Source organism: Danio rerio, chromosome 6 (genome assembly GCF_049306965.1).
Source record: "Danio rerio strain Tuebingen ecotype United States chromosome 6, GRCz12tu, whole genome shotgun sequence".
Classification (NCBI taxonomy): Eukaryota; Metazoa; Chordata; class Actinopteri; order Cypriniformes; family Danionidae; genus Danio; species Danio rerio.
The window spans coordinates 41,390,330-41,411,927 of record NC_133181.1 but is presented as its reverse complement, the minus strand read 5'-3'; the positions used below and the strand labels follow the sequence as shown (position 1 = coordinate 41,411,927).

General features: G+C 35.9%; 1 protein-coding gene and 2 long non-coding RNA genes across 4 annotated transcripts in view; 2 read left to right on the top strand and 1 right to left on the bottom strand.

Moving 5' to 3' along the window:
* Positions 1-3,969, top strand: part of LOC141386321 (uncharacterized) — a 27,066-nt gene extending 23,097 nt beyond the window's left edge. For both annotated transcript variants that reach the window (XR_012408077.1, XR_012408078.1), the window contains exon 2: positions 2,808-3,969. This is a non-coding gene — a long non-coding RNA (uncharacterized lncRNA). The remainder of the gene's footprint in view (positions 1-2,807) is intronic.
* On the bottom strand, positions 3,683-16,984 carry stk35l (serine/threonine kinase 35, like). Its single transcript, NM_001008627.1, is given in 3 exon segments — positions 3,683-4,660; positions 12,188-12,951; positions 16,362-16,984. Coding segments are annotated over 2 exon segments (1,194 nt in total). The 5' UTR covers positions 16,828-16,984; the 3' UTR covers positions 3,683-4,660; positions 12,188-12,223.
* On the top strand, positions 16,777-21,598 carry LOC141386322 (uncharacterized). The gene is made up of 3 exons (XR_012408079.1): positions 16,777-17,085; positions 17,958-18,210; positions 19,196-21,598. It is a non-coding gene; the product is annotated as an uncharacterized lncRNA (long non-coding RNA).

Here is a 21,598-nt window from a genome sequence, read left to right as displayed (position 1 = left end):
GTTAATGTGTTGCACCGGGTCAGGCTCGGACACAAGGTGCACAGGCTGGGGTTTAATTTTTTGGACTTGATCTAAGCTGTAGTTATTATGCATGAAAATCCTCACAACACATGCCAATACAGAAATGCACTGCAAATAGCACAGACAACATCGAAAATGTGTCGGGGAGCTCAAAAAGTTTCTAGATTGTTTATTCGATTTTATGCAGATGCACTCCCACCGCAGAATTATCCCAATCTATCTAACATTATAAATCCTTTCCAAAAAGAGATATTAGGTTATCAGGTGAAATTGTATTTATATCACAATATATTTCACAAAACAAAACACTAGATTTTTCCAATATCGTGCAGCCCTATATAGACACGATGGTGCTATGCTTGAAACGTTTTGAACCTTTAGGCCCAATCCCAATTCTATTTTTGTACTCCTACCCCTTCCCCTTGGCCCTTACAACCGAGGGTTAAGGGGAAGGGCTTTAAAATTTACCCCTAAGAATTGGGACAGCACTCCAGCACCTACACACGACATCATACGTCATCGCCATCTCTTGCTTCATATGAGATCAGACGATTGCAACTGCAGTAGTGATTCCAGTTGTGTTTTTTTTTTGGTATTAATCTTCAGGAAATGACTGAAGGCATTTATTATGTTATCATAACGATTTAATGTGGCAATAAGATTGTAATACTGTGCATTTAACACAGAGGCCATATTTCTCAATGTAAACACACCAAAAACAACATTAACATTATAGCAGACACTGTAAAAAGCCCATTGACAGCCACTAAACTTTCTGACAGGGTATTCCAGCGTCATCGAGTGTCAGAATGTTGTGGGACTGCTGTACAGAAGTTGTTTTTATGGATTTATAGATCAAGAAATTTAGTGTTTTTTTTTAATTTATTTTAGCGTTTTTTTTTTTTTAAAGCATGACGGTAAAACACAAAAGCCGTTATGAATATGTCAAAATTGTTGTAAAAATTCGTAATAATGATAAAAATACTAATTTGTGGATCTCCTTAAAATCTCCTTGAAATTTTTCTTACCCCTTGGTTTCGAGTGTGGCCCTGAAAAATCTTTGTTTGAAGGGGTGTGTACCCCTTGCCCTTAGCCCTACACCTTCAAGCTAAAGATATTTAGGACACCACTACTCCTTCACTGGCACGCGCAAAACGAGGGGTAGGGGTAAGGGGAAGGGCTAAGGGGTAGAATTGGGATTGGGCCTTACTATGGTTTGATCAAGAGTAAATATCTTGAAAAAATCCATATACTCTAACTAGTCAGTAAATTACTTCAGGGAGTGACAAAACACTGAAAACACAAACAGGTTACGCTTTTACAGGGTTTATTGAACAAAACACAATAAAATATGACACCCAAAAAAATGAGTGAAGCTTCCAAGAGCTCTAGTGTGCTTAACACAAAGGAAAGTGTCAACTTTCACACAAAAAAAGTCCACAAAAAAAGTCATAAGCACAAAAAAGCAAAAATATCAAGGTCTTAAAAGGCTAGAGGCTAGTTCAGCAGAGCAGCATCACACAGTGTAGAAGGAGAGGTTGCATAGACGAGTGCATTTACAGGCAAAACTGGAATACAAAGAAAAGCATAAAAAGCATGAAAAAGAGATGATACAACAGGAAATGAGCTTCTTTTATATCCCTTTTGCTCTCCTCAGTGCAGTGCAGTCTAATAATCCAGATCAATTGACTGCTATGACAAACGTCTCAATGTTTACACTTTCTAAAACATTCGAACTGAAAAGAGCCATAATTGAAAGGTAAAAAAACATTGACTTTAACTCGCTCCAGGATTAACGGACCCTCATGAAACATACAATCATTTAAAATGCTGATCGGGAAATGTCAATTTAAAAGAAACCTAAATAATGCATTAAAAACAAAAAGCCTTTCCTGATAGAATAAAACAAGCAAACGTATAAAAAGTAACAGAACATTTTTGCTCCCATGTGAAGAACCACCATATGGTCCAGAATATCTCAACTCGAAATACTTTAATACCTTGTGATCTCACAAGCATAACGTTTCTTCTACAGCAGTCAGAAATCAAAAATGGGAATTTTTTAAAAGTACTATAGATTTATTAACCAAAAATGAAAAAACACATACTGTATAAATAAATACATCTGAAAACCGTTAACTACTAGTCTTTCCAGAAACAACAGAAAGCACTGCCAGTCAATTTAGTGAATTAGTTACTAAAACACAAGAGTGCTGAGGTAGAACTATTAGCACACACGAACTGTCGGGCAAAAACACACCTGGAAACAGCCAAACACACACACCAATCTCTTTTTTAACGAAGTGTTTAGGATTCAGATGAAGGAGATCAATGTTACCACTAGAACTCCCATTGTGTTTTGAAAAGAACCTATTCAAGTAATCAGATAACAAAAAAAAAAAAACTGTCAAATGGTTATAGAGCCAAAATTCAACAGTAAAAGCATTAGAAGAAATGTAATGAAATTAATTTATTATTATAAAAAAAAACATCTTCATCTTTTCTAAGTGACAACTGAATCCATCTCTAAGTTCAAAATCTACTAAACCATTAAAATTGTAGGTGTAGGTTTGTGTGTGTGTGTGTAAGTGTGTGTGTGTGCATACAGGGTGGTTGTGACATTGTAATAAAGGGCAGCTGAATCATTCGATCTTTTTGGGCAAGAAATAACCTCACACAATGTAAAAACTGGCACCTACATGTAGAGCCAGATCATTCTCATAAATAATACAGTTACAAAATAAAATTCATACATGCACAGCACATTGACATTAACAACCCCAAAGGTCAAATTAATTGGATTTGTGTATTTATGAATCATGTTTTGAATTTACGATATGGACTTGTGTATTTTTAAATAGTTAATTTTTTTGAATTTACGAATTAGATGTATATTTTTGAATCGTTTTCTTTTTTTTTTATTTATGAATTGGATTTGTGTATTTTTTTTTTTTTAATTTATGAATAAAAATTGTGTATTTGTGAATCTTTTTTTTATATTTACGAATCGGATTTGTCTATTTTTAAATATATTTTTTACGAATTGGAATTGTGCATTTTTAAATAGTTTTTAAATATACGAATTGGATGTTTTTTTTTTTAGGTTTTTTGAATTTACGAATTCGATTTATGTATTTTTGATTCTTTTTTAATTTATGAATTGGATTTGTGTATTTTTGAATCGTTTTTTGAATTTACTAATTGGATTTGTGTGTTTCTGAATCATGATTTGAATTTATGAATTGGATTTTTGAATAATTTTTTAAATTTACGAATTGAATTTAAATGTGTATTTTTGAATTTTTTGTGTATTTTTATTTATGAATTGGACTTGATTATTTTTTTTGTTTTGTTTTTGAATTTATGAATTAAATGGCTTTTTGAATTGTTTTTCGAATTTACGAATTGGATGTGTATTTTTGAATTGTTTTTTGAATTTACAAATTGGATTTGTGTGTTTCTGAATCGTGTTTTAAATTTATGAACTAGATTTGTCTATTTTTGAATAATTTTTTGAATTTACGAATTGGAATTGACATTTTTTAAATTGTTTTTAGAGAATTAAATGTGTATTTTTTTATTGTTTTTTTTATTTACCAATTGGCTGTGTGTATTTTTGAATAGTTTAATTTATTAATTGGATTTATGTATTTTTCATTTGTTTTTGAATTTATTAAATGGATTTGTGTATTTTTGAATTGTGTTTTTTTAAAATATGAATTGTGTTGTGGATGTATGAATTATATTTTGTAAATGTATGATTTGTGAGACTGATCTGGCTCCATACCTAAAAGGTTAAACTGCACATGCCTAAAATGTAAAGTGTAATGTGTAAAAGCTCTGACAATACACTGCATATTTAAAAGATAAAGCTGAAAAACAAAACTATCACTAGACTTCAAGGCACCAGGGTCGATCTGCATTCAAGGAGAAAATAAAATCTCAATATTGGGCTTAAGATCATGAGCATGTGAGTAGAAACAAAATCAAGATATAAAAGTTTGCTTTTGATTCACATGGTGTTAGACGATCTTATCACAACACCGATTAAGTATGGAGAACCCATAGGTTGGACCCAAGAATAAGACTATGAGAATATGGAAATGGAATTATTTTGATGTGATGTGCATTTCTTTATATGGTTGGGCACAAAAATGTAGTCAAGTATTTTGTGAGTGTCTTAATGTGTTACTGTGTTATTATACTGAAGGCTTCACTGCTTACACAACTTTAATTATCAAATAAAATAATTGAAATACTTTGTTAATTTTAAAGGATTGTTTTGAGAAGATGAGCAACTAGGCAAGCTCTGCTAAAGGAATTTTAAAGTCCCGGTCCCCTGTTAAGACTAATAAAAAGCTTGCAAGTTTTAGCTTGATTGTACTTACTGTATCTCAACATTTTTTTAGCATTACTTCACTCTTAGTGACGTAACCGGTGATTGAATTTGGCTGAACACTTCTGGGCTTGATGAATGATTTGTTTAAATCACTACTGTAAACAAAAAATCTACATGTGGCAAACATTGTATTGGTGTCCAAGTTGAGTACTTTGTACTCTTCACATTAAATCAGCAGTGGAAGATTCACAGCTTTCCAAGCAATGCAGTCCCTTCTGGTCTCTCGTGGAACAGGTAAACCTAAGAAAAGAATGAAAAAACAGGAAATCAAGTTATTAAATGAGAAAAAAATTTGTAGTTATACAAGTTATACATTTGAATTGGGAACAAGCAACTTTCAGTATCAGGAAGTAAAGACTAGGCATGGGCCAATATATGATTCAGATGGTATGATAACCTTGGAAGAAAAAAATTGTAATAAATAACTATATAAAAAAACAACTAAAGAAAAAAAAATCTGTTTCATGTATTGTTATTGCTGCTCTAAAATATGTCCTTTTTAAACATCTGCGTAAAAAAACAAAAAAATTTTTTTTTTGCCTTTTAAACACAATATATTTTATTTTGAGAAACTTTTATCATATTTTGGAGCAGTAAACATCTCCATAAGTTTCAAAAAGGTCTCCATTAGTTTCAAAACCAGATTTCATTACAATTTAAAACAGCATCTTTGGATTTTTTTTCTGCTGGAGATACTGTTGTCCTAAAAAACAAACAAACAAACATGAAAAAGGAAATTTAATTTTTTACATATACCTCAGGAAAGGTATAGCAGGAAATGTTGGCGTTTTCAAAACGTTGACTTTCTAAACCGTGGTATACCTTGAAAGCTATCGTCCCATGTCTAGTATAAAGACTGTACTAATTTTATTCTCAAGAAAAACGGAGTTATAAAATAATTGATAAGACTTGTAAAAAGGTTTTAAAATCCTCAACTAATTTTTCTGCAATTTTGTTGAACATTAATTAAGAAAACATTAGCATCTGTTAGCTTTAATTGTAATACACAAACTGGCTATATCTGAGCTTTTACTCTCTATTTAACTCACTAATTTTAGCTTGACAATGACAGAAATCTTTGTGATACACAGCCATGATAAATCACATGAATTCTTTGCAAATAATCACATTCTTATTGGCAAAATGCAACAATAAATTTAGAAATAGGGTATTGCACACATTTATTTTAAAAGTTCTGGTATACGAAAAAAGCGCAGTAACAGTTTATACAACAGAGCTGTTTTATAGCAGTATTCTCTTATTAATAGGCCGGTCACAATAATCAATATAATGACTTAATATAAGATCATGACCTCTATTATCCTTATGATGCAACAGATATCACCCATACATTAAAAAAAAAAACCCTGTTAGCAACATTTAAGCTGATTGCGCAGCCTGTGGTGTCTACTGGTGGTGTCAGTTTCAGTATTGTTCACTTTAGTAAAAAAAATATAACATTTCCCTTGCACTTTTTTTGTTAACATTTAACCTTTATTTGTTTAGGAAATATGTTTTGACATTCCAATGCCTAATTATTCAATTGTAAAAATTACTATAATTATATTAAATATACGTATAAATAAAATACTTTGTGTTCTTTTAATTATTTTTTTACTTGTGAAAATTGCATAAAATGTTGCTTTTATATTGTTATTCTGGTTTTATATGAGTGCCATAAATGGACTTAAAATGACAATAATATAGTTTATTCCAACACATTTTGGTGCAATACATTGTACAACAAAAAATAGATATGGTGATGGGCCTACTTATTAACAGTTAAAAATATCTTGTAAATGTAAATGTTAACGTAAACATTAATGTAATCAAATTAAATCTAAAACCAAAGCTATTTGCCATTGTCAGGATATTTAGTCCTAATTAAAGTGATCATTAAATCAGGGTTCTCAGGTTAGATGTAAACGTGTTGCATAGACTGTGTTCACAATTAAGGCTGATTTATATTTCTGCGTCAAGCGCACACGTATTCTACGGCGCAGCCTATGCATGGTCGCATAGCCCTTGCCGATGCGCCGAGTCCCGTAAAGGAGCTTTGGATAGGGAATGTTGTTTTGTGTTTACCTTATGATTAAAGTGGTTGCACATTCGCCGGTTCAAGCCTCAAAATGAGCGAGTTTGAGCTACTTGTACATAGTTTTTAAGGTGTACCACAGTTTGCAAAAGCCAAGGTTTTAAAACCGCCAAAGTTTTATACTTACAGTTCCTAAGCTGTGTGTAAGTTATTTTATTTATATTTTGCTTCTTGTTTTTTTAGGACAACACTATTTGCAACAGAAAAGATATACAAAGATGTTGTTTTTGTATAGTAAAGAAATTTGTGTTTTGAAACACAGACAGCAGAACATATTTTCCGTAATGTTGACTCCTTCAAAATATTGAATGCGCCGTGGATCACGCCGATCACTTGATGCAGAAGTATAAACCAGGCTTTACACAATCCACACAGTGTTCACAACACCCTCATAACCCGAGCACAAGAAATCTTTACTTCAATTCAGGAAGCTCATTCAGAGATTTGCACAAAGCCACTGCCTGCAGCATATGAATTTAATATGCCGAGATCACACCAAAAGCAAAATTGTAAAAGTATTTAATTGAGTAAAATAATTAAACACAGTTAATAAAAACCTGCAAATATCTACAAGTTTCCAGCATGTGGCATGAATGACACTAAATGTGTGATAGATTTGCCACAATCACACAGAATTCACTGCGTTAAACTGACCCAGGGCTAATATATAGAATCCTGCATTCCAGCCATTTATATATATTATAGAAATGAAAGACAAATCTCCAAAATAATGGACTACTAAAATACAAAAATCTACTGAAAAGAGGTCCATTTATTTTCTTGCACTTCCGAGTGTCTGACTGGAATGTCATGATGGCTGGTGCAGTTACATAACGGCCATTTCAAATGGGTCTGCATCTCAGATTGCTTGTTGGGTAATCAGATTTGAAAGCATTCAGACCCAACAGAAACAGAAAAAACAAATCTGTGCAGGCTATCTGTCATTAGTCAGCAGGACTGCAGCTTGATCTCATCCGCGTACAGTAAAGCCCTCACCCCTCCTCCTCGTATCCTGCAGATCAAACTATGTGCTGAGTCAGGAGAAGCTACTAAATGCCCCACCGCAGCCACTCCAACTACAAAACACACGCTGTTTCAGGCACAAACCCACCCTCTCACACATACACACCACTGTCTGAGAGCAAATTAGCCAAGAGGCTCCACGCAGGATCCTTTTCCTGCCTGATAGAGGGGGATGGTGAACAAAAGAGGAGCGGAGAGGCAGACAGCTGTAACCTCCTCATAATGACTGGGGAAATGATGAAGCCTGCCTTTACAATGCATTCATGCTCTCAGCAAACACACAAACACTATTGCAGAGTGGTATTCAGCCCTAAAGTACAGCATTTAAATAGGTTTGCAGATGAGGGATACCCTGGCCAATAACATAACATTTTAACTTTAGGGTTTACATGCAAATCATACATCATCTTGTCATAATAAGACAAAAATTCAAATGACATTTTTAAAGTCGCAGTATAATTTTACACTTACAATATTCTAAAGAGAATTCAACTTTTAAGGTGTGCTAAGGATTACATTCTACTTGAGTGAAACAGCACACATTCATACTGACATTTGTTTTCAGTCTGAGGTTACGTTTACATGACAACAATGTAGCTAAAAGGAAAAAGCTTTCCTTGGTGTTTAAATTATATAATTGCATATAATGTATATAATTGCATTTATACATCTGTGAAAATGACCAAAAATGCTTCATTAGGTAAGCCAGTATGTGGTGTCGTCATCTTACAGTAAACAGTATCGTTTTATGGATCTTACTTTCAATAAAACAGTATCTATCTATCTATCTATCTATCTATCTATCTATCTATCTATCTATCTATCTATCTATCTATCTATCTATCTATCTATCTATCTATCTATCTATCTATCTATCTATCTATCTATCTATCTATCTATCTATCTATCTATCTATCTATCTATCTATCGGACACTTGACACAAAGGTGACCAATAGGCAGAAATGGGAACTTGGCACTCTTAATTAAATATATGAAAAACCATTTAATCCACCAACATATGCTGGCAAACGACAGGAGCAAACACTGATCCCACAAAACCTGATTGTTTCTGCCTGTCTGTGCAAAGTGATCAGGTCTCACTACTGAACAATGACTGATATTGTAACGTTGCATGTCCCTTAATGAAACAATTTACAGACTAAACTGTGTCCTCTGCAAGGAACTGTCATTTGTGTGCGGCATGTCAAAACCAACAATCTTTCCATTTATGCACAAGGAACAACTCCCAGTCACCTGGTCTGCCTGATGAGCGCTGTGCCTCAAGGCAAAGTGTATATATGTGTGTGTGTGTGTGTGTGTGTGTGTGTGTGTGTGTGTGTGTGTGTGTGTGAGCGAGAGAGAGAGAGAGAGAGAGAGAGAGAGAGAGAGAGAGAGAGAGAGAGAGAGAGAGAGAGAGAGAGAGAGAGTTAGAGAAGGGGTGGTGGTGAATGGGTGCGGTTGTGTAACAGCTATCCCAGCATGCACTTTTAAAAAACAAAAGAGGCTCTTAAAGCATGCAACAGAAGCTCATGCCATTAAAAAAAAAATCCTGATTCAAGCCTTGACTGAGCTGTCATAACAAGTGTGATACTGTAATTTGAAACAGTGATGAATGACTTCATTGCTGTAGGAAAAACAATGAAGGTGTTTTCAAAACTTGCATAACTTATGATGTATGAAGGTTTAACTTGGATTCAAATCCTTGAATCTCATGTCTTATTATTCTCCACTTCACCACCCATGGGTCTCATCGAAATAATCAACACCCTTGGGAAGGCAGTGTGAAAATACAGATGGCAGATGAATACAGGGATATTAAAAAAGAAACTACTGAAATTCTAGCTAATACTGAGCCGGCAATCAGTCAGTAAATGGATCATTCATCAATGGAATCAACACTCCTAATAATAGTGGTCTTAAAGGGATAAACATTTAGCATAATGTATTGTTATTAGTAACGTCTAGAGAGGAATGTCCAGTTTTTGTGTAGAGCGAGAAGCAAAGAGATGTGTCCGCTTCGGTTTTGAATGATGCTCCCTTATGTAACAAATCAATGAAAAGCCATTTATTTACTGTTTGTTTTGACCTGTCATCAGATTGTCAAAGACGTTTGCCATAACTTGTTTTACACATCTATGACAGACTTTACACCAGGGGTGATCAACCCTGTTCCTGGAGATCAACCTTCCTGCAGATTTCAGTTGCAACCCATATTAAACACACCTGCCTGTAATTATCAAGTGTTGTTCAGGTCCTAATTAATTGATTCAGGTGTGTTTGATCAGGGTTTGAGCTGAACTCTTTAGAAAGGTCGATCTCCAGGAGCAGGGTTGAGCACCCCTGCTTTACACCATCTCTGACATTCATGGATGTGCAAATAAACTTGAGATGCTTCAATCAGCATTTTTGGGGCTGATCATAGATCGCAAAAATCATGTTCTGCCGATTGCCGATTACGGCTGACCACATAATGGCAGGGGAATGGGAATCTTTTATCTAGCAGAATTTGCACCATTTAGTCAAAACTGTATTTGATATCTCAAAGACAAATCCCATAGAAATCAAGACAAATTTACATCTAGTAACAACAGAATAGTTACCAGTCACTATTAAAATAAGTACTAGTGTCTAATAAATAAAAACTAGTATCTTAATAAGTACTAGTATCTAATGAATGCGTACTAGTATCTAATTAATATGTACTATCTAATGAATGCGTACTAGTATCTATTTAATAGGTACTAGTATCTAACGAATCAGGACTGGTATCTAATAAAATGAACTAGTGTCTAATGAGTAAGCACTAGTATATTTTTAAAAAGCACTAGTATCTAAAGAATTGGCACTAGGATAGTATCTAATGAATAAGTCATGTACTTAATGGAAAAGATACTAGTATGTCTGTTAAAATCGCATGGATTTTTTTTCTCTATGGATCAGCTGTGACTGAAACATGCCGTTAAACACGTTCACCAAACCCTCTGCAGAATGTGACCCTGTGAAATCCTGACAGTGTAGCGCAATGTTGTGTCTTTCGAAGTTTGAGTCAATAAAGTGTGCTGTTAAGCTTAGCAGGGACATTGGACAGGCGCCTGCACTCCATATATCACAGGTTGTTTGTAGAGGCAAATTAATTCCATGATTCTGATTTTGAACGCGATGTCTGTCCACTTCGTACTATCCGTGCAGCATGGTTCATACTGCATGGTTCATGGTTCATCATACTTCTCATACTCAGCATATTCAGTTGTATGGCTTGTTCTAAGATGCCTATATCATGTTGAAGGTGTTAAAATGCCATTGCTTGCTTCCACCTCAAGGGACTTTATCACGACATACATTGCAAACGTCTAATTTTACATCTTTATTGGACACTTTGACGAAAATCCCTCATTGCACACCAGCTGCACCTTCAGCAAACCTCCTAATACCTGCAGCATGAGGACTTTATCATAATTTATGAGCGTTAAAAGGGGTGGATCTGTTCGGCAAAATATGTGACTGCATGTCACTGCATCTCAAACGACTAAAAATAATACAAAATTATATAATTGAAAAACAATGTCCACTGTGCTGAACGAGAGTGCTTCTCCTCCTGTTAAACCGGACAGTTGCATTATCAATGATGTAACCATGCTCAGGTTCGGTAGGTAAAAAATGCAATGTGAGTGCAGGCCGAGAGGAAGAGGGGAGGACAATTGTGCTTCAGCACAGTTCAGGCAACTGTACCTAATGCGAGTTCGCCCTCACACTGCATTTTGCCTTCAAACCGGAGCACACTTTTGTATTTTAATAAACTATGGCAGTTTGCATTTATCGAAAAGTACGAAGGATTAATAAATCCTTATGAAACAGTCCTTTAAAAGTGACGTTGCGTCTTCAGTTTCAGGCTCAGGCGTTTACACTTACATCACAAGTGTACTGCGCCAAAGGCCAACCGAACCACGCTTTGGCACACCTCTTCCACCCGGGCCAGGGCCAGCCACCTGAACCACATCTGGGCCCGATTTGGAGCACTCACACTTGTCATATGAACCAGGGAAATGTGCCTGGGCATGCTTCGGTAGCGTGCACCCTTACACTTCTGTGGTAAGTGTGTGCGAATGGTCCGGGGCAGCCTTTAAACAGTCACATACCCTTTGCTGTGGCTGACGCTGATCCATATGCGCACCTCTCAAAAAAACGTCCTAAACATTGGAGCGAGCCTGTTGGAGCGAATGTTTGACCAGTGTTGTGTCCCATGGAAAAACTCCATGTGGAAACTTTTGTTTTGTGTTTATGGATAAATCTGTTGCATGTCAGCTTGTTTTCGGCGCTGAATAAGCGAGTTAGAGCTTCCTTAGGTACCTTAAGGTAGCATTACAGACATTTCCCATGCAAACAAAACAGCCACAAAAAAAAAAAAAATCAAATAAATTATCAACACAGAGGAACATTAAAGCCTGCTGCCAGCTAGCGTTTAGGAAGTGTTGTTGCAGCGCAACATAAACAGAATGCAGAAGTATAAATGCATGACTATGCGCAAGGCATTTGCTGTAGTTTACGGCAATCACTTGATGAACAAGTATAGCTCAGCCTTAAAAAAACAAACAAACCCAAAACCAACCAAATCTGTTCTTTAAAGGTAACTCCTTTGGCAGAGACATACCTGTGTGTGCAATGCTTTTAGGACAGAGGTCAAAGTTCACGCCGCGCAAGTGACCTGTCCCATCCTATTGTGCAGCTCCAGAGCGTCTGGTCGGTCCTGAGGATTGACAGCCAGCATGTCCTTTAAAAGTTTTCGGAGTGCCTCGGACATGTGCGAGCGCCTGCGCTGGGGAATACTCAATACCATCTTTGGGTTCTCCAGGAGTGCCTCCCCAACCGGGACGATGTCAGACCCCTGCCGCACATACGTCCCAAGTAGTTCCCGTTTGGACTCGGCATCAATGAAAGTGATTCTCTCGATCATGGCCCAGATGATAATACCCAGAGCAAAAATGTCCGCTTTGGCTGTGTAATGTCCTTCCCAAACCTCTGGTGCCATGTAAAAGTCTGATCCGCATGCCGACGAGAGCCAGAACTTATTGATGTTAACAACACCGTTCCTGTTTTTGTCAAGTCCCTCTTCTGCATCCCGTACTCCGGCACTCAGACCAGCACACACTTTGCTCAGTCCGAAATCTGCCACCTTCAACACAGGCGCTCCAGAACTTTCCGAGATAAGGATGTTATCTGGTTTGAGGTCTCTATGAACAATGTTGTTTTGGTGAAGGAACGCCACAGCGCTGCTCAATTGCATCATGAAGCTGGCGTTGGTGTGGGGATCAGGCTGGCGGGACAGGATGAACTGATTCAGATCTCCTCCTTCACAAAACTCCATGACAAACCACAGGTAGCAGGGCTCATCAGGACACGACAGCACACGCTCACCTGGAAATAAAAAACAAATTCAGAGATAAATACACTTCAGTATTAGGGCTTTTGAAGTTTTTACATTTGTACATGTCTCCACTTCCGTTATAACACATAATTCGATTAACATCATTGCGTCACCAAATTACTCACTTTCCTCTGGATTCTTGTGTGATTTCGGGTGTTTAATATTTTTCATTTGTTGACTTTAACTGCAGTTTAACAATTCCTTTTTCATTCAGAAACATTTCAAGCATGCCCCCTATGACAAACAAGATATTGGAAGAGAGTATAGACTGCTAGAACAGAGTTGTTTTAGTGGAATTTGATATTGTACACCGTATGGGAAAAAACCTCCGCATTTCACGATGCAGGTGTCTGTGATCCTTCCCCGACTCGGTAGGTGCAGAGAATAGTGTCAAAAAGCTGTGTGTATATGCTATCCTGTAGCAAAATGCAGTGAAAATCCAACAGAATGGTAATAGTTTAATAGCGGTGTTTACATGTTTGTACTGAACTTTAATAATGCAACTAAAATCGGTGTACTCCACATCTTAATTCAATTTCTGTTTAGATCGATTATGATGCTCTATGTCTTAATCGTATTAAAATCAGTTTATTGGTGTCCATGTAAACATACTCAGTGTTGAACATATTGGTGAAACAAAATGCTCTCTACAATAAGAATGTCATTTCCCTAAATATCCACAAGCCTGGCTGAAACAAATAAAGAGATCAAAGGAAATGACTGAAATTTAATGAAAGTAACTGCATCTTATTTTAATGCACCTGTAGTCAAAATCTACAGTTAAATGCACCAGTGCCTGCAGTTAAAGGAGTTCATCCACTATTTTTTTACTCTGAAAGGTGCATACCCAATATAAAAATTGATAATGCCAATGTAATCAAAATGTATTGCCATTGCATATTTAAAAAACATTAATAAAATGCCACTCCAACAAACTGTTACTTGGTTTTGGTCTTTCCATATTCAAGCAGAAAGAGTTGCTCATGCATGCCTGAAAATAGCAGCAAGGGGCGTTACAAATTTGGCCGTAAAGTAAACCAACTTGCTTTTACCAACTAGGAACTCAAAAATCACACACTGCACATATTTAAGTGTCAAAACAATATATTAAAGTGAGAGGGTATAAGCACCAAACAGAAGCAGAAACAAATGCAATAGATTTAAAAGACGACCTGCTTTGTCATCACTTTCAAAGGCTGGATTGCTGTGTGGAACCAGTTTGAGGCTGTTTACGGTTTCTTCCCAGAGGACCAAACTAGCTCCCATATGAACAGCAAATACTGACTTGTATCCCCTGATAAAAGCCAAAATGCCTTAGTGTAATTAATAAACACTGCACTGTGCTTTCAGGGGTTTTATTTTTATCCCTTTCCTGGTTCTGTTGAGCAAGCATTACCTGAATCTGCACATGCTGCTGTAAATAAAAACCATATTGTGAGACTCACAGGTATTACCAAAATCTAAAGAAGGTCTTATTGTAAAACTTCAAAACTTTCTAATGACGTAATTTGATGTTGTCATTTACATTGAAAAAATACTCAAGAACAAAAACACAATCAAACCATCACATCTCTTTTTGTTAAAGCACAAAATTATTCTGAAACAATATGAAATTCAGATTTTTAATATTGTCACCAAAATAAAATGGCTGCTTGTCTGCGAATTACCTCGCTTTACTATGTCAAGAGCACATGGAGCCAGAAAATCATAAATATTTTTGCCAATTGAACTTGATTTGTGTATTTATGAATTACATTTTTAATTCTCAAGTTGGATTAGTGTATTTATGAACCGCGTTTTGAAATTTATGAATTGGATTTGTGTATTTTTGAATCGTGGTTTGAATTCTCGAGTAGGATTTGTCTATTTATTCATCGCATTTTGAATTTACGAATTGGATTTGTGTATTTTTGAATCGTATTTTAAACTTACAAATTGGATTTTGTTGTGGATGCATGAAAACTTTGTAAATGTATTATTTTTGAGACTGATTTGGCTCCATAAGCACAGCGTAAAACTAGTTCATGAAATATGCATGATTATTGATTTGTTCTGTTGATGAAATCGTCCTCAAGATGCATTGTAACTTTGCGCTAAATTTCTTCCAATTTCACTTCAACTAAGGCCTTTTTCCGCCACCGTTTTCATATAAAGGGAGGGGGGGGGGATTTTCATTTACACAACAAAAAATATTTTGAATGCCTAAAGCGTACATTTTTAAAGACACATTTTAAAGTGTAATTTCTTAAAAACAAAGCAATTATTGTCTCTATTCAAACTACAAAAACGTGATTTTGTGATGATGGTGAGGTCATGTACTTATGATATGTATTACAAGTTCAGTCAAAAGGTATGTGCAAGTTCATGACAACTTGAACAACAAATAGCAGGCCACGGCACAGTATGTGTGCAGAATGTGTAGTGTTTCTAAATTTTTAGTGTTGATATGAACATAGGGTGGCCTTACAAATAAAAAGCAGCTAATTTTTGTTATTTGTTTGTGGATCTGTGGCCAGGGATTGCTGTGACAATATCGTCATCCATCTTAGTACATTGTTGTTTTGCTAACATAACCGTAAAGTTAAAGGAAACATTAATGTATATTTCTCAAAATATATATTTAATATAGAAATTTAGATAATTCTTATAAACATGCCTGTATATATGAACATGAAGACTATTCACGGTGTAATACCCACACAACAATAAACCATCCTTTTTCTACTTTCAGATCCACATAAACTAAATATAGACTTGTATTTGCTTGAGAGCTGTTGATCGTCTAGCATCACTTTGCATATCATTCAGTACACAAAGCTACATCACGTTGATGACTCAGGCATACATATGAAAGCAGTCAAACAAAGAGGCAATCCCAGCACATTAGGATTAACGAGGCCGGATTGGCCTGTATGAAAATCCCCACCGTCTTCTTTTTGGGTGTAAAATACGTGAACAGTTGTCATGTAAGTTCCTTCATTGTTTTAACAAGTCGACATGATTTGACCCCAAGACCAGCACCTCCCCCACTCCCAACCTCAGTTTCATAACCGAGAAAAGGCTGTGGGAGGAGGGCAAATCTGACCGACTTTCGCCTTGTTTACTTTTTATGTAAGAAATCTTAAATGTAGAACATAGACATGCGCGATACAAGCGTCCGGTGTCATAAGTGAGTCACTGCCAAACAATGGATCCTTGCTCGTTTTACCTCATATAACAATGCTAAATCACTATACATCGACGTTATGTCAATTTTAAATGCCCAATGTGTCATTTCGACCAAGCGAGAGAGCTGTCACTGACAAAAAACACTGTTTGAGCATGACAAAACCCACATACACTGTTGACCTTCTAGAACAATTGCAAAATAGCATTGCTTGAATGAACTAACACCCCTCACCTTTCAGCGAGGTCTCCACCAGCCTCAAATACTGCTTTGAACGCTTATTGCCATGGCTCATTTTCTGGGCCATCCCGTTTTTTTGGAGCACACACTCCTCCAGCTGCACCACGTTCTCGTGGCGCTTCTCCAGGCTGGTCAGAGCCCAGAACTCGGCCAGCGCCAGCTCCACATTCTCGGGCGCGTCACAGCGCAGCTTTTTCACTGCCACTTTCGCACCTGATTTACGGGCAATGGCTTCGTACACAACGCCATAGCTGCCCCTGCCAACTTCACGGAGCAAGCTGTACCGCGGAGCAATGATCCGCCTCTCCAGGCTGCCATGTTTGCCCATGTCCAGCTCGCCTGCCATTGTTTCATTCTCCTCGTCAATGTTGTCGACGCTGAGCGAGCGCAGGACACTCGCGCTTTCGGCTCGTTTGCCAGCTTTGCGCGTCCGGCGCCGCTCTCGGTCCTTTGCGTTCATCGCGCCTCCTCACGTTGTGTGCGTGCGTTGGCAAATATCTTCCGCGTTCATAGCTCCAGGGCTCGAGGAAGTTCAGCAGCGCTTAAATATTAGCTGACATCTGGTTTGTTTTCATACGGCGATTCAGCGACCGTCCTGCATCTGGTCCGAACGGAATGAATCTTGAATGAACTGAGAGAACTTGTCTGGATCGTCCCACTTCCCTGTTCGGTGGGGGGGGTCGATGACCCGCGAGGACACACGAGACACACGTTTCAAGTAAACGCCTCTTGTGGCTTGAGTTGTGTTGTTAAATTGGTGCTGAAGGAAATATAAGACACCGTGTGTTTTTAAATACATACAATTTGTTCATGTTAATTTCATCTAGGCTTTTTTTGAAAATGTGTTTAACGTTACGAGTGTTGTTTTGTAACATGACACTGAAACAGTTGTCACTTTTGCATTTAGCAGACACTATTCAAAGTGACATACAAATGAGAGCAACAGAAGCAAGCAAATTCTAAAAAGCAATAATATTCACGTGCAGAAGTGTTTTTTAAATAATTAAATGGATTTATTTAGATTTTGGATTGGAAATATTTAACTGAAGTCTATTTTTCTTTTTATTTACCTTGGACAAGGTGAAATGTGTATCACATCTGAAGGAGTGTAAGTGTAAATTTAGTCATAAATGGTTTATTGTCGGTAATAAGACAACGTTCTGATAAGTTTGTCTTTTGACGTTCTGTAAGAAAATGTTTTATTTAATGAGGGTATTATTTTCCCACTACAACTATGTTATGTGTACTTTATGATTGTTTATTGTTTTTTTTAATACATGTATTAATATATTTCTTTATTATTTACTATCACCATCATTGCTATTTTCTTGATATTTTTGCATCTCACTGTTGTGCTACTTATGCAAATAATGTTTTGTTAATATTAAAATAAAAAAGGTATTACATAAAAATAGCATTTAAATAAATCAAAAACAAATTAAGTGTGTATTTATAAAAATTTAAAAAAAGAATTACGTCATCTGTTTGGCCCTTCTAGCAATACTCAGCATGGGCTACATGCTGTGGTACATCAGTACATTGATTTCTAATTGTAGATTAATACTCGCTTTCCTTTTATGTTCACTTCAGGTTGTCAATGCATAAAACCCGTAAATACACGTAAACACGAAGACCGTTGTCACCCGTGGTGTGGTCCAGAATGGTTCAGTCCCTCCAGCATGAGCGAGCATGTGCTTCTACAGCTCAGCGCGCGCGCACACACACACGTGGCCGGACACGATGAGGAGCATCTGGGCTTCTGAAACACCCATCACCTGCCATCAAATATATTTGAAGTGAATCAGAACTTTCTTCTAAAGCGACCATTTTTTCACAGTCTCCTGTATGTAGGTTCAGTAATTTCACTGTTATAGCAAAGAATAGGTTTCTTTTATTGTTTTTAAAGTGAAATAACTAAACATAAACATAGGAAAACGCTAATTTTAGAGGAAAACTTAAGACAGCACTCAGAGGTTTTTGTATGTGAACTCTTCTTTTACAGCTTTGGAAAAAAGGCGGCTATTTTAGAATTGTCAAGTTTTTCTTATTTATGATTTATAGTAAAACATATCTTTGTTTATTCTGCCTTCCAAAATTGAAATAAAACCAGCATTTAAGGCATTTATTAGTTTTAAAATAATAAAAAGCGCCATGTTTTAAGACATATTCATATACATTTTATATCATATAATATTATATATCAATAGATTCTTGTTTTGAAGTATAAAGAAATCATCTTTTGGTGGCATTACCATGACGGTTGGCATGAAAATATGTAGCCTATAATTAAAGTCAATTGTATCTTTCATAATTTTTTATATCATACATGTATAATATTGTGTATTTTTTATTTCAATTCAAGGTTATTTGTATAATGCTTTTACAATAATTATCATTTTAAGCAGCTTTATGAAATGTTCATGTTATTACATTAAATCAGAAAGGGTGGTTAGTAGTTTTTTTTTTTTTTTTTTCTTCAGTTGACATGGAATTGAACCAAATTTAGGTAAAAACCCAAACATTACAAAGATAAAGATATTACAAAAAAAGTTATCTGAAATAATAATGCAATCACACAAGAAGAAAGTACTGAACTACTCAGCATTTACTTATATTAAAGTCTTTTTTGATGATGCAGCTTAAAGATGCCTCATAGAGGTCACGTGCATTGTTCAGATGTGAGTTTTTACACCGACTTCATCAGTGTAAAAATCTTGATGGTTCTGTGGATCTCGTCTATCTTTATTTTGCATTTTCTATTGGATTCAAGTCAGGTGATTGGCTGGGCCATTCTACAGCTTGATATTTTTTCTCTGAAATCATTTCAGAGTTTCCTTGGTTGGTTGTGATTTGGATGATTGTCTTGCTGAAATGACCACCTTGGTTTCATCTTCATCATCCTGATAATGTTGATGTTGGACTAAAGCAATAATTTGCAATGAGGAAGGGCAGAGGGTTGGTGAATAACTACTGGGAGATTTCAGCTACAGTCTGGGCTTTCTCTGTCTTTCTACACATCCATTTTTTCTTGTGTTCAATATTTTTTTCCTGTGTCATTTCATTTTACTACACATTACTTAATTAGTAAATTAATTAACATTGTTTTCTTTGCTATGTGAATTTTTTGGTTGTTACCAACATCTGGTAAAAATTTCAAGCCAACAGCACCTTTAGAAAATATGTTATCTGAGAAAAATGGTGACGTGTTGAACACTTATTTCCCCCCAGTATATAGTGTTGCTTCCAAAAATGTGATTTCTATGTGTATAATACATGTTCACCTTTATAGACTAAAACCTAAATACACAATTATTAATCCAGTAAATACAGAGAAAATGTGTGAAAAAGAGTTTTTGAGAATCTAATCTAGACAATTTAATTTCTAAATTTGCTAATTAATGTCTCTTTATTTTACTTTACTATTAAAAAGTAATGGTGTAATAATGGTGTAAATGTTATAATTTGTAAACAGTGAGTGAGAATCAATCCATTGTGTACAGTATCAGAAGACTAAGCTTCACAGAGAAAGGATATAAGCTTTCAGATATTATTGAACAGGATTTACATGGCTTACATAAGATGACAGCATTACGAAGTGGCAGCTGTTGCTTCTCACGATCTTCTTTACAATAACAAACACTGTCTCATGTCTTATAAATTAATAAATTCCGCAAACATTTAAACTATTTAGTATCTGAACCTAACTGTGATTTAATTTCAAAAAGACTGTCCTAATGAGACCTCCTCAGTGACCTCATATGCCATCATTCATCCACATTCACGGGCTGGCATGAGGTCATGTCTGAAATCTTTGCCAGTCGATGCTTCCCTGCTTAAATGTCAATGTGTTGTTTGTCTCTTTACAGTGAGGAAAGTCTGAATGTGCTTTATATGAACTAGCCAGCTAGACAAAGCTTGTTCCCTCTCCTGGCAGTTCAGTTTGAACGCATGTTTTGAATTAATGTTGTGAATGTTTTTACACACAAACACAAATAAATATTAGACTGTCAGTTTTCTAAATTATACCCAAACAACAGACTAGAAAGTCAGTAGTAGAGTAGAAAATCAAAATTTCAAGTATTATAATTAATGGTTTGTATCGATGTGATAATATTTGGAAGAGATATAACTATTTTAAAATAATTTGAGGGTTCTAAATTAAAATACTGAGAAAATATCATTTAAAGTCAACCAAATTACGTTATTGCTATAGCAATGCATATTACCAATCAAAAATGAAGTCTTCAGTAGGAAACTTCTTCATAAATATCCTCATGAAACATGATTTTAATTAATATTATGATCATTTTTTGCCATGAATGACAAATTTATTATTTTGACTCACATTAGCCTTTTAGCTAATGCTGAAAATACAATTGTGCAACTCAAGATTTTTAAGAATATACACTTGTGGTCCAGGATCACATTTAACATCTGTAATAGTAAGTGGAGGACTTTATTTTAATCGAGAGGGGTCTAGATGTAGACCTGGTGCAGTGCAATCTGAGCTGCATCCAATGGTTTTTAATATGTTAACTTAGCCCCACCCCTAACCTTACCCGTCACAGTGACGTCACTCACTCCATTGAGTGCATTGTGTCTGAGATTGCATCGTTGAGTGATGCACTCTCAGCTTGCATCATAAAGGTTGCATACAGATCCAATTGTATTAACCAACAGCTATCGCTCTACAACTCACGTGATTGTCCTTACGAAGTTAAGCAGGGTTGAGCCTGGTCAGTACCTGGATGGTAGACTTAAAAGGCACCTATTTTAACCCTTTTTCAAGATGTAATATAAATCGCTTGTGATTATTTGTTATATACCTTAATAAATCTGGGACATTTGAGCTGTTATAGCATCGTAACTGTTTTTGTTGCCTGTGCCTTTAATGTGAATGTGCTAGTTTTCCCTGTCCACTGTTCCCACGTGTGTGTAAGAGCCATAGCCTTCACGTAGACAAACAGCACAGTGACAGACAAGAATGAAGCAGATCTTCCTTACTACAGTTAGAACTTTCCCAATGATTATTTGTTATATTTGTTGCGGAGTAAATTCAAGCCTTTCTACAATGATGAGTCACACACACAGTCATTATAAAGATCACTTCCAAGCACGTTTAGCTTTGCACTGTTTTTGCACAGCAAATGTGACAGGATACACATTAATATACACTGGTGTATGGACATCCGCTATGTTAATGTACAAAATAAATCTGATTAAGTGTCCAC